The sequence below is a fragment of the Rhinichthys klamathensis genome, unplaced genomic scaffold (assembly GCF_029890125.1).
Source record: "Rhinichthys klamathensis goyatoka isolate OS25496 unplaced genomic scaffold, OSU_Roscu_1.1 h1tg000488l_1, whole genome shotgun sequence".
Taxonomy (NCBI): domain Eukaryota; kingdom Metazoa; phylum Chordata; class Actinopteri; order Cypriniformes; family Leuciscidae; genus Rhinichthys; species Rhinichthys klamathensis.
This window is the reverse complement of record NW_026606975.1, coordinates 637,501-652,057: the sequence shown is the minus strand read 5'-3', so window position 1 is coordinate 652,057 and position 14,557 is coordinate 637,501. Positions and strand designations below refer to the sequence as shown.

The 14,557-nt window shown below is 38.1% G+C and overlaps 1 protein-coding gene across 6 annotated transcripts in view; it reads right to left on the bottom strand.

Annotated features, from left to right (window-relative positions):
• The window catches only part of tox2 (TOX high mobility group box family member 2), a 153,794-nt gene that overhangs the window by 76,750 nt on the left and 62,487 nt on the right, over window positions 1-14,557 (bottom strand). For all 6 annotated transcript variants that reach the window (XM_056237571.1, XM_056237569.1, XM_056237570.1 and 3 more), the window contains one exon: window positions 2,124-2,183. In XM_056237571.1, coding sequence (XP_056093546.1) covers window positions 2,124-2,183 — 60 coding nt within the window. The remainder of the gene's footprint in view (window positions 1-2,123; window positions 2,184-14,557) is intronic.

The following is a 14,557-nucleotide window of genomic DNA, read 5'->3' as shown; positions in this document are numbered from 1 at the left end:
AATATGTCTACATATGACCGATTAAAACTAATGAGTGTCAATGATCATAATAATGCAGAATCATTTATAATGTATAGTATATATTTATACGGTAACACGAAGGTCTCATTTGTTAAGATTAGTTCATGCATTAATGAACTAACATTAACTAGATGAAACCTGATTGTAAAGTGTTGCCATTTATACTTATTAAACCTTTATATTTCTATAATATTTTTTATTCCCCAAAATTTGTTTATTTCTAGATTTAAATGGTTTAAACTCATTTACTTACATTTGATGAGTCACATAAAAATATTACATAATTTATTTATTATAAATAATGCAGTCATTTAATTAAGACCTTATAATATTTATATTTCTATAATCTTTTCTTTTTTTTTTTTGTCTTAGGGATAAATTAACTCATTACTTACATTTGATTAGTCCCAAAAAATATTACATAATTTACATCATTTATGTATTACATACAAGCAGTCATTTAATCTATATAATTTATAGTATGTATTTATACTTATGACAAGACATAATATTTATATTTCTGTCATTTTTTTCCTAGGAATAAATTAACTCATCACTTACATTTGATTAGTCACATAGAAATAATGTAGAATCCTTTAACATTTAATTTTTAAAATGTACAGTACCTTTTAACACTTAAACTTAATATAACATTTATATTTCTATAATATTCTTATTTCTAAAAATTCATTTAAAAAAGTTCTAGGTTTAAATTAATTAATTTACATTTGATTAGTCATACAGAAATAATGCAGAATATTTTAATATTTATAATTTAAATAATGTATTTAATTTAAAACCTTAAAATAGTTGTATTTTTATCATATTTGTATTATATTATTTGTATATTAATTTTATATCAGAATGTTTCTTTATTTTCAGGTTTAAATGAAAAAAATCTGCTGTCAAACTTTTGAACCCAATTGACCCTTCGCTAAGACACGTAAACTGATGATCTCTTTACTACTAGTTATAGCCCGAAATAAACATAATTGAATATCAGAAGGTTTGTTATTTCCTCCGTGGAAAGACGTCAATACGCACCATCTTTCGAGTTAATTTACTAGCTCTCCTGTCTGTTTTTTTTGTCATTGCGTTATGATTGGTCAGATCGTCTGTCAATCAAACTCCCAGCGAATGGTGAATTGCATACACACAAATACACATAAACAAATAGCACTAGGATTTTCTGAAATACATTACAGAAGTAAAACATGCTGTGAAACACAGCGGTTACCTCCGTCTTTTTGCCAGTTTGTTATTAAACCATTTTAATATAATAATATAACAATTAAAAAAGAAGACACAAATATAATAATAAAAACAGCGAATGTCAAGTTGATATGTTTTCATATGCAAGACAATTAATTCAATCTTGTCAAGCTGTTTTTGCATAACTATTACTGAGCATCACTGTCGTTTGAAGAACCAAAAATAGACATTATGATCTATATTTATATACGTATATATATTAAAAATCTCTCATGAAAATCCAATAAGAGAGACGCTGTTAATAAAGAAGAAAGACATTATTAGCTAGTTGGGGTTGTTTGTCTGGCTGTGGTCTGTCTGTGTGTGTGTGTGTGTGTGTGTGTGTGTGTGTGTGTGTGTGTGTGTGTGTGTGTGTGTGTGTGTGTGTGTGTGTGTGTGTGTGTGTGTGTGTGTGTGTGTGTGTGTTACATTACAGCGTTAAAGGCAGCATCAGTCTGAACTGCCTGAGCCTGGTCAAGCGCAGTAGATCCGCAGACAGATGTCAAATAAGAGTCTCAGAGTAAACAAACCAAGACAAAAGAAGAGATTGGAGGAGCTTTATCAGATCCTCTTCAAGTTTATCCCACAGAACCAAGACTGAACCGTATACCGAATATACAGTGTGCAGAATATATTCACTATGATTTGGCCATTAATATTCCTAAAGAGCATGTTCCTGGTCTCATCCTCGAGATGTTAATATCGTTGGTCTCTAAGTCACACGAAAACCAAAAATACTACTGAACAAAAAGCCATTTTCTATGTTATTTGATTGAAAACACTATAAGATTGAACAAAAAAGCTGTAAATCCAGGCTTTCGAACACCAGGTTTGCGGGTTTTGAATCTTACCTGACTCGGGGAGAGGAACTCTTGGTTGTTCTCACTCATGTACATGTTGTCACCATCAAACTGCGGGCAGATAGAGAGAAGAAGATTAAAGTTTGATCGGTCAGACAGCTGAGATTAAGGAAGATGATTTGCATATCAGACAGAACGTGGAAAAAAGGGAAAGAACAATTCCATCAAAACCGTCAGAGAGAGACGGAGAGAGAGCCAAACACTAGTGTTCATCCTAACTAGATGTTCTGCTTCTTTTGGTTAGATTCGAATAGCATTGCAAATATTGTAATATTCATTTGCAATTCTAGATCTGAGCTTTAATGAGAATGCTGCCTTTATAACACCTTGACCTAACCAGACATGACACGACACTATAACATGTGATAAAAGTCATCTTTTTGTGCATGTCAATCAGAGTTTCTGTCCTAACCAGCCGCGATATACAACAATTCTATTTTAGAAATGGTTTATATTTCTGCAATGTCGCGGCTGGAACAACAACATACAAATTATGACAATGATAATCTCAGGTACTGATTATGTGCTTTTTTTAATGTTAAAAGCATCTAATGTGAGTTTGGATATAATTTTGAATTATCTTATAGCCGTACTGAAAGCGAAAATGGATAATTTACCTCAGAACTACTGTAAAGAAGAAATAAATTAAGAACTCAATGTGAACAAACAAGTGTATTTTATAACAGATTGTTTCAGTAATTCGGTATGTATTTTTAATAATGTTAAAATGGTGTTTTATTTATGAATTTGATTATGAACTGCAGTGCACTTGCAGAGAGACTCCGCCCACACGCTCTTCTGATTGGCTGTGATTAGGGATTAATTTGGTTGCGAGTGCAGTGGCTTGCAGAGACTCCGCCCACACGCTCTTCTGATTGGCTGTGATTAGGGATTGATTTGGTTGTGAGTGCAGTGGCTTGCAGAGAGACTCCGCCCACACGCTCTTCTGATTGGCTGTGATTAGGGATTAATTTGGTTGCGAGTGCAGTGGCTTGCAGAGACTCCGCCCACACGCTCTTCTGATTGGCCGTGATTAGGGATTGATTTGGTTGTGAGTGCAGTGGCTTGCAGAGAGACTCCGCCCACACGCTCTTCTGATTGGCTGTGATTAGGGATTAATTTGGTTGTGAGTGCAGTGGTTTGCAGAGAGACTCCGCCCACACGCTCTTCTGATTGGCTGTGATTAGGGATTAATTTGGTTGTGAGTGCAGTGGCTTGCAGAGAGACTCCGCCCACACGCTCTTCTGATTGGCTGTGATTAGGGATTAATTTGGTTGTGAGTGCAGTGGCTTGCAGAGAGACTCCGCCCACACGCTCTTCTGATTGGCTGTGATTAGGGATTAATTTGGTTGTGAGTGCAGTGGCTTGCAGAGAGACTCCGCCCACACGCTCTTCTGATTGGCTGTGATTAGGGATTAATTTGGTTGTGAGTGCAGTGGCTTGCAGAGAGACTCCGCCCACACGCTCTTCTGATTGGCTGTGATTAGGGATTGATTTGGTTGTGAGTGCAGTGGCTTGCAGAGAGACTCCGCCCACACGCTCTTCTGATTGGCTGTGATTAGGGATTGATTTGGTTGTGAGTGCAGTGGCTTGCAGAGAGACTCCGCCCACACGCTCTTCTGATTGGCCGTGATTAGGGATTGATTTGGTTGCGAGTGCAGTGGCTTGCAGAGACTCCGCCCACACGCTCTTCTGATTGGCCGTGATTAGGGATTGATTTGGTTGCGAGTGCAGTGGCTTGCAGAGAGACTCCGCCCACACGCTCTTCTGATTGGCTGTGATTAGGGATTAATTTGGTTGTGAGTGCAGTGGCTTGCAGAGACTCCGCCCACACGCTCTTCTGATTGGCCGTGATTAGGGATTGATTTGGTTGCGAGTGCAGTGGCTTGCAGAGAGACTCCGCCCACACGCTCTTCTGATTGGCTGTGATTAGGGATTAATTTGGTTGTGAGTGCAGTGGCTTGCAGAGAGACTCCGCCCACACGCTCTTCTGATTGGCCGTGATTAGGGATTGATTTGGTTGCGAGTGCAGTGGCTTGCAGAGACTCCGCCCACACGCTCTTCTGATTGGCCGTGATTAGGGATTGATTTGGTTGCGAGTGCAGTGGCTTGCAGAGAGACTCCGCCCACACGCTCTTCTGATTGGCTGTGATTAGGGATTAATTTGGTTGCGAGTGCAGTGGCTTGCAGAGACTCCGCCCACACGCTCTTCTGATTGGCCGTGATTAGGGATTGATTTGGTTGTGAGTGCAGTGGCTTGCAGAGAGACTCCGCCCACACGCTCTTCTGATTGGCTGTGATTAGGGATTAATTTGGTTGTGAGTGCAGTGGCTTGCAGAGAGACTCCGCCCACACGCTCTTCTGATTGGCTGTGATTAGGGATTAATTTGGTTGTGAGTGCAGTGGCTTGCAGAGAGACTCCGCCCACACGCTCTTCTGATTGGCTGTGATTAGGGATTAATTTGGTTGTGAGTGCAGTGGCTTGCAGAGAGACTCCGCCCACACGCTCTTCTGATTGGCTGTGATTAGGGATTGATTTGGTTGTGAGTACAGTGGCTTGCACAGAGACTCCGCCCACATGATCACCTGATTGGCTGTGATTAGGGATTGATTTGGTTGTGAGTGCAGTGGCTTGCAGAGAGACTCCGCCCACATGATCACCTGATTGGCTGTGATTAGGTGATTGATTTGGTTGCGAGTGCAGTGGCTTGCAGAGAGACTCCGCCCACACGCTCTTCTGATTTGCTGTGATTAGGGATTAATTTGGTTGTGAGTGCAGTGGCTTGCAGAGAGACTCCGCCCACACGATCTTCTGATTGGCTGTGATTAGGGATTGATTTGGTTGTGAGTGCAGTGGCTTGCAGAGAGACTCCGCCCACACGCTCTTCTGATTGGCTGTGATTAGGTATTGTTTGGGTTGTGAGTACAGTGGCTTGCACAGAGACTCCGCCCACATGATCACCTGATTGGCTGTGATTAGGGATTGATTTGGTTGTGAGTGCAGTGGCTTGCAGAGAGACTCCGCCCACATGATCACCTGATTGGCTGTGATTAGGGATTGATTTGGTTGCGAGTGCAGTGGCTTGCAGAGAGACTCCGCCCACATGATCACCTGATTGGCTGTGATTAGGGATTGATTTGGTTGCGAGTGCAGTGGCTTGCAGAGAGACTCCGCCCACATGATCACCTGATTGGCTGTGATTAGGGATTGATTTGGTTGCGAGTGCAGTGGCTTGCAGAGAGACTCCGCCCACATGATCACCTGATTGGCTGTGATTAGGGATTGATTTTGTGGCGTCTCTAAGTCACGTCACATCTGGTGTGGACAGAGAAATGTTTTGTCGCTGGAATCTTATGGATTCGCATCTGGTTAGGACACGTTGTCAGAAGGCAAAATATCGGCCATCATATTGGTTATGGACCACCATAAACTTATAATATTGACTATCATATTAGTTATCAGCTTTCACAGATTCATAAAATCTACATATGCACACACACACACACACAAAACGTATTGCACGATTGCACTGCAAGATGAATTATTAAAGATCACATTGTTATCTCAGCAAGTATTCAAACTCGACCTGAATCAAATCTCTAATACATTTCCTCACATGCTCATATTTCATTTGCAAACTACTTTTTCTACTGTCAGACTGAACAGGTGAAAACGAGACAGAAAAACCGTCCTGAAATGATGGAACAGTGTGAAAGGAAGGATATGACAGCTCGAAAGAGAGAATTTAAAACCCGACCACAATTGCCCTGCAGCTTGTGTCCTCAGATTGAAAGGTTGAGAACAAACACGTCGCTCCTGCCTTGGTGAATCTGAGGTCAATTACTCATAACTTATGTTTTAATGCATGCGAAGATGAGCAGGACGAGCAAACGCTGAGGAGCACACGGAGCATCTCAGAAGCTCTGACAGCTGTCGAATATAAGAGGAGGGAGAAGAACGTACAATATAAAAAGTATACATTATAAAAAGGCTAATCTGAGGAGTGCAGAAATAATTATTTTAATCAAAGAAATTAAAGAAATAAAGGACTCAATTAACTTGCTAATCGCTTCTTTCATTCTTTTAATTTACGTCTTAATGTTTTCATAATCACTCGTTAGACAAAACCAAATTGGAAAAACCAAGCGACGCTCATATTTAGACAACAGTTATAAGACAAACAAGCCAAAACAAAAAATAGTTACGCACACAGGCAGTGCGTCAATGTGGTGTTTGCTAAAACCACACAACTCAATATGATACCAGAAACTCAACGGACAGCTCTGAAAAGTCGATAGTATGTACTATATGCACAATATATCACTGAACAAACAGTTTCAGAAATCTGATAGTGTGTGTTTCATAGATTTATATGATCATCAGCACTAAGTAGGGTGCGTGCATCCCTACTAAATGAACAAAAGCCCCACTTTAACTTCATGACAGTGTTTTTTCACTCTAAAGAATGCCGGGTTACTTCAACCCAAATTTGGGTCAAATATGGACACATACAAAATAAAAATGTATACGTTACATATAAAAATGTAATAAAAAAATGTACAGTTGAAAGTGAAAGTTGAAGTTGGGTTAAATTACATTTTTAACCCAATTTGGGTTTGTCCACATTTTACCCAATTTTGGGTTAAAACAACCCAGCATTGTTTAGAGTGTTGACAATGTTTCACATCATGTATTGCATGCATCGGTAAATGCGCCAGAGAAATGTAACACTATAGAATCAGAGTTTCTCTCTTTCTTTCTAGGCTTCCTCATCCATCTCTCTCTCTCTCTCTCTCTCTCTCTCTCTCTCTCTCTCTCTCTCTCTCTCTCTCTCTCTCTCTCTCTCTCTCTCTCTCTCCTCACAGAGAAATGTGATATTATACAGCCGTCCAACATCAAGCATAATGACAAACCCGTCCAACAGCTGATGGGGGTCGTAGAGCATTTCTAATGTGAACACCCCCCACCCCCACACGCATATTATATGTATATGAGTGTGTGTGTGTGAGTTAAACATTCATCATGCATTCATATATTCTATACAGCAAACTGCAGCATCAATAATACAGCATTGTAGCATCCCATTGCACACACACACACACACACACACACACACACACACACACACTACTAAAGGCAGCACTGATAGTTTTGTTTATCGTCGTCTTCTAGAAATGCACTAGGATATCTCCCCCCCCCCCCCCCCCCAGTCTTCTAATTAAGATGCAAATATATCCAAATGCACTATAGACATCTTCACAAATTACACCCTTTCACAGTGTGTGTGTGTGTGTGTGTGTGTGTGAGAGAGAGAGAGTGTGGGGGTGGTGTGAAGTTATAATGGAAGATTAAAAGATTTCCCCCCTTTATCTGCAGACTTTATTACATTCAGACACGTGTGCACAGAAATATATACACACTAGCATTCAAAAGTTTGGGGTCAGTAAGATTTTATATATTTTTTGAAAGAAATGAATACTTGTATTCATCAAGGATGCATTAAATCGATCAAAAGTGACAGCAAAGGCATTTATAATGTTACAAAAGATTATATTTCAAATAAATGCTGTTCTTTTGGAACTGTGTCTTCTTTGTTTCCACAAAGATATGAAGCAGCGCGACTGTTTTCAACTGATAATATTCATAAACGTTTCTTCAGCAGAAAATCATCATATTAGAGTGATTTCTGAAGGATCACGTGACACTGAAGACTGGAGAAAATTCACCTTTACATCACAGGAATAAATTATATTTTAAAATATACTCTAATAGAAAACAGAGATTTTGACCTGTAATAATATTTCACAATTTTACTGTATTTTATGGTACTTCTGATCAAATATATGCAACCTTGGTGCGCACGAAACAGCTTTTCACACACTACAGTAAGCACAGTTTCTACTCAAATTCAATAGTTTCACTTCCCAGACGAACGCTATCACTCAGGAGACTCGAGTAATATTTGAGTTCATATTGAGATCTTCTGATTATGATAATACAGTTCATACAGTTTTATATATCACACCCTTCCGTTCAAGGCCAGTTCCTGTAGAAAGAGCCATGACCACAAACACAGAGATGAACATCAGCGAACACCTGTGAGCGTGTGGATAGAGTTCAAAACATACTGAAATACACACACACACACACACACACACACGTTTCCCAAATAATATCTGCTCTGCATAAATACAGGTGTTTAGTGTTTTCTATTAAAGCAGCGATCGAAAGATCTCGCTTGCGTTTCATTACCTGCAACTTCATCCTTATTATTATTATTATACTGTAAAATAGTTTTATTTTTAGTGTTCTAATTGCATATTGTTTCTTCTTGTGTATTGACCCTGTTATGTATTGTTGCGTACTGTATTGTGTATTATTCTTACTAGCTATTGTCTCTTATAGTATATTCTCTTATATATTCAGTGTCTGCATTTCATTGTTTCTTATGAGCCTCTTCTTTCCTGAGACAAAATGATGCTTTCATTGTATTAAAGTGCAGATGAAAATTAAGATCTTTTGCATCTGATAGCGTACACAATTAACAATGCAAACATAAGTATGCTTCATTGTTGTCACATGACTAGGTTCACACAGAAGGAGTCAAGAAAGCGATTGTGATTGATTTCACGTCTGGAAACAGAAGGTCAAGCGCATTGCATTGTGGGATACAGTATCTCACGCAGTGTGTTCTTTTGTATACTGCACGTTTTGACAAATGTCATCCGATGCATGTGAAACATTAGCATAGTGCGCGCGCGGTATACATACTACAGGAGGAGTATGACTATATTATTCCCGTCCTGCTCTCTCGGCACGTCTGCCACGCCAGGCTTTGCTATTACCCATCTAATTGCACATTCGGCAGTGACAAGAGCTCATTAGTGCTTAATTACACACGTGTTATTTAGTACAAACATCTCCATTTGGGGCCCTTTTGCCGTGTAATTGTTCTGCGGGGACGGCCGTTGAGATGGAGGGCACGTCGAGTGATTCGTGCCGAGTACGAGAGGCTGGAAGTAGGTCATGTGCCATAGCAATAAACAAGGAAAACTGCAATAAAATAATATAGTCACACACACACACACACACACACACACACACAAATGCACTCATGCCGAAGCCAGTAATATCCAAAGCTCATGCAATATTTACTGTGCACTAATGGCAGAGAGAAAGAGACTGTTTTGCATCTGAATTTCGGAGAAAGCTGCAGACCGCATGAAAACTACTGGGCTCTGTGTAAGTTTGTTGTTTGCATCTTAGAAATTTGACTGTGAGTCTGAGATCGACTGGACAATGGGTCCAGAAGTATGAGAACACAATGAAAATCTGGGATTTTGTTCATTTGAAGAGGATCATTTATTTTTTTTATCATTATTTTTGTTTAAATATATCCCTTGAGGTTCACTTATAACGTTAATAAAACTAAAAAAAAAATGTTCAAGCTTGATTCTGAGCCTCTGTCAGTTTTTAAGGCGCGGCTCCTTTAAGGCTGTCAGTAAACAGACACTGTTGTGATTGGCTAACATCACTGCATAGGGAACAGTGTCAACACACACTCGCTGTTTGAAAACATGATCCATATAAAACCGTCATTTACAGACAGAGCATTATTATCTGTTAAGTGCCTGAACACCAGTGGGCGGGGCCTATGGTGTGATGATGAATAACTATTGGTCGATGTCTTGCTCTGGAGGCGGGCATATGCAAATGTATTTGCATGTGCGACGTGACAGATCCTCCAATATCCAGACGAGCCGGTTATGGAGCTTGATTAAATAAATGCTTCGTTTATTATGAGGATGTTTTTAGCTCTGAAACTTGCAGGATGTTTTAATGGTACAAAGAAAGACCTCATTTATGTCGAAAGATCAAGGAAAATTTGATTGCTCATGTCATGACCCCGGTAAACCCGGAAATTAAGTTTTAGGATTTTGGAAAATATATAATAATGTAAGGTTTTAGAAGTATAAATATATACTACACTGTAAAAAAAAAAAAAAAAAATCAATTTAAAAGCTCGAGTTAAGTTGCTAATTACTTTATTTAAGTATAATCAAACTGGCTGTTTATTAAAGTTATTTCATTAAACTGACATTGAACATTTTTATTTTTGCAACATAAGGTGACCTTTGAGTCAAATCTCGTATAACTTATAATTATTTGTTTTGATTATTTTAATTTCTTTTATGTAAAGCACTTTGAATTACCATTGTGTATGAAATGTGCTATATAAATAAACTTGCCTTGCCTTGCCTATAAAAGTAGAAATTGCTCAAAATAATTATTTTGATGAGTTCAAGTAATGTAAAAATATTTTTTCAAGACTAATTGATCATATCTTTTTTTTTTTTTAATATTCAATATTAAAAAGATTCTGGACTATTTCTGACTATATATTTGATAGAAATAGAAGTATTGTAAGGTTTTGTAAGTGTAAATGTATACTATAAACTATAAATATTAAAAGATGCTGCATTATTGTGACCAATGATTCTCATTTACTTATATTTAGTTAGTCACATATAGGGTGTCGTTGATCATGTGACTCTTTCTACAAACAGTCAGATTTTCTTTTTCCATTGAAGCTCAAGATGCTCATCTCAAATCTTTCTGATCATCAGCGTTTGTTCATAAAGCTACAGCGTATTTTGAGACATTCTTGAATGCGTGTTTATTTTTGACTCAAATTACAAGATATAATCTGTAGTGAAACAGAAATAAGCATTTATAATAAGCAGAAGCATTTTCACATGCAGCCTTGAACTTCTGAAGTTTTTAAACATGATGCAATAATGCAATAAGCAGTGCAAAGAGGAGTTTAACCGTGGTAAAATCACTTTAAATGCACAAATTAGTGTATTTGAGCTTTGAAAAATTACGGCAACAGTAATATGATTTAAAAAACAGTTCATTTAATAGGTAAAACTACTATTAATAATCATCAGGAAATCATTCTTGCCACAAATATAATAGTTCATTAGTCTGGCTGTAGATGACAAGCCACAAAGAAACTTTACACCAGCATTTAAACGCAGCTCATCCAATCAGAAATGTAATTTTGAATGCAAATTATAAATCATTCCGGATGCTGATTGGTCAATACAGTTAAAACACACATATGACGTGAAACAGCATGACCTCTTAAAGATTGCTTAAAGGTGCTATATGTATTTTTTTATGTGATGTTTCAAATTGCAACCAATTTTTACAAGAGCGCTCGTGTGCGATCTCGAGAGCGAGCATTCACTACCGGCCACACTGAGACTTTCAACACACCGGAGAAAGCATCACACAACATGCTGGAAACTCATGTAAACTCCCACTGCAACTTTACAATAATAGACTATTTTTATCAGCTTGACGTTGAACTAATGCTCCATGCTCGTACCATGATAACGTTACATTGACTGCATTTAGCCGACATGTGGTGTTTCACTAACTATTCGTGTATCTTTCACAATCAGCAATGTCAACATAGGTGAATGTATAATATGATAACGAAAACGGTAAGTGAACTAGACTGAACAATTTCAGTGTAACAGTAAGATTGTAGGAAGTAACATTACTGTACTGAACGTGTCTGGAAATGTGTATTATAACCAATATGATAGTAGTGGGATGAGTGACGTTAGATCTAATACAGAAAATAAAAGTTACATCCTAAAGCACCTACTTTTTGTAATCCTGGAACAGTCTTTTGTATTCATTTCATGTCTCATATGTTGTAGTTTACCTTGCCATTTCATTACAGTTTACCATTATTTATTTTAGCATATCTGAAAACTTGTAATTTATCACAATAAAAATAGCGGAGGTCTCTCCATAATTCAAACGCTCTGCCGATGTTGATCCGTGTTTTCATAAGTCGATCGGATTCACGTTTGGCCTGACGAGCTTCAGCAGATACATTTTTGTTTTGTTTTTTATATTTATGTGGAGTTTGTGTTGGAGTGTGTGTTGTGCTGGAGTGTGTGTTGTGCTGGAGGCAGGAGTGTTTGGTGTTATCAGACTCCATGTCGTCAGCTGCAGTGCCGTCGCATAGACTGTATATAAAGGTGAGAGGCTCGGGAGCGCGCGTGCACGTCACATCCGATGGATTTCACATAGAAATAGGAATACTGGCCTTCAGAGGTAATAGCAAAACCCGACAAGTGGATCATTGTAATGTGTGATTACAACCCCTTCACACACAGGCAATAAAAAAAGGATTCATTTTAGAAGAAAAGTTACATATAGCACCTTTAATTAAACGGCTAAATTCACAGTGCAATTTGATTCAGTTTAGTACATTGCTCCTGACCTCAGTTACTGTAATCTGGCAAGCGGCGCGCTCGTCCAGGCCAACTTGGACCCAACCATTCAAACAATCCAGTTGTTGCCAGAACAGCGTTCAGGATCCGAGAGAACAGCGGGGAATGACGGGAGCTATACCGGCGCTCGTCTCCTCTCCGGAGAATGAATAATATTCTGGCAGTGCCGAATCTAATAGGCGCTCTCTCTTAGATATTCAGCTGAGAATGGCACTTATGAAATATTAATATCATACAAAAAATATGGCAACTCCAGCGCACTCCATCTCTCAAACTCCAGCGTAATTGACTATGCAAGTCTCTCCAAATCAGGCAGAGGGAGAAAGAAAGGAAAAACAGAAAGCAAGAATATGTCAGAGTCTCGCAAATGAGGAAGAATTAAATGTGCAGATGTGACAAGCGGACGATGGATCTGATGATTACACAGACGCATACGCAGAACCCAATTAAACATCGCGTGTCACGCAACGCCAAACCACGCTAATTGGACGTGTTTACAAATTCAAATAAATTAAACCATTAATATCAAACACTTGAACCGCAAATGGACCACGACGGGAATGCATTCAAATAAAAACTCGTTGTTTATTCCTGTGTGAAGTGTTTCAGCCTCCTCAACCAATTTAACATGTAAACAAACCAATACGCAGAAATGTGTTTCAGTGCAGATGTGTGTGAGTGAGCGTTTAAAGAGCCACGCCTCCATGTTCCCTGATTGCCTAATCATATACCAGTCTTAAAGTGCCACAACACACTCGCCAGCTCCAGCTGTGACCGTAAGTGTGTGTGTGTGGCCTTGTTTCATTCTCATTTACAGCTCACGTCCTAAACACACACAAACTCAATAGCTTGCTTTAAAAAAAGGCCTGTTTTAGGTCTGAAAGTTCATATACACACGCCTTTATGACTTACAGTACTTCCTTATACAGTAATTGATCAATATATGTATATATCAAATAAATTAACGAATCATACATTTTCTGTTTTAATATACTTTAAAGTGTAATTTATTCCTTTGATCTAAGCTGAATTTTCAGCATCATTACTCCAGTCTTCAGCGTCACATGATCCTTCAGAAATCACTCTAATATGATGATTTATTATCAATATTGGAAACGCTTGTGATGCGTAATATATTTCTTTATTACCTGTGATACTTTTTTCAGGATTGTTTGATGAATAAAAAACAGCATTTATTTAAAATAGAAATATTGGTGTAACAATTTACACTACTTTTTGAAAAGTAAAAAAAAAAAGTGATAGTAAAGATATCCATTTTTAGAAAAGATTTATATTTTGAATACTTGAAAGCATGTTAGAATATGATATTTTTGGTTAATATGTTTTGCCTGCACATGTGGTTTTAGTTGCATCAGCGTTTTTTTAGAATAACATACACTCATGAATCATGCACAATAAAATGAGAGATGTATTGAGAGTAGTGTATGTAATCCGGGTCCAATCAGATTTCTCGTTGTCTTTATATAAGAAAAGTGGGTGTTTTGGTTTTTAATAGCTATTATGCATTGATTCTGGGACGCCCATACATCTGTATCACAGTCCGGGATTACAGAGATGAGAACTCGACTTGAAAACACACACAAATTAGCATCAATTGATACCGTGAGTTCGCAGGTCCGGACGACATCAGCGCCGTTCCCTGGATTCACAACATCAGAACATTACATTAGCGCATTAGCATTACATTAGCGCATTAGCATTACATTAGCGCATATTTAGCAGATGAGGAAAATGTGAGATCTCATTTGTGTAATCCTGTCGTCTTCAGACGGTTTAGTGTCGTCACCTCGCTGTGTGTTCAACATTTAACTTACAGATGAAATGCCACCAAATGAGGGAAACCAAAGAAAACTCATAATGAGATTAATCAAAAGCTGCTATCAAAAGTTTTTAAAAAACCTCAATATGAACTCAAACATCTCTCAACAAATGAACTGAGCTGCTATAAATGTTTGTTTTATGGTTCTATACACTTACTGTAGGCAACTATTGGCTCTTATTTGATATATGAACGAGCAACCCTGAGCAATAACTCTTGCCTACTCTTTTCTCTTATGAAAAATCATAACTGAGATCTCGTGAATATC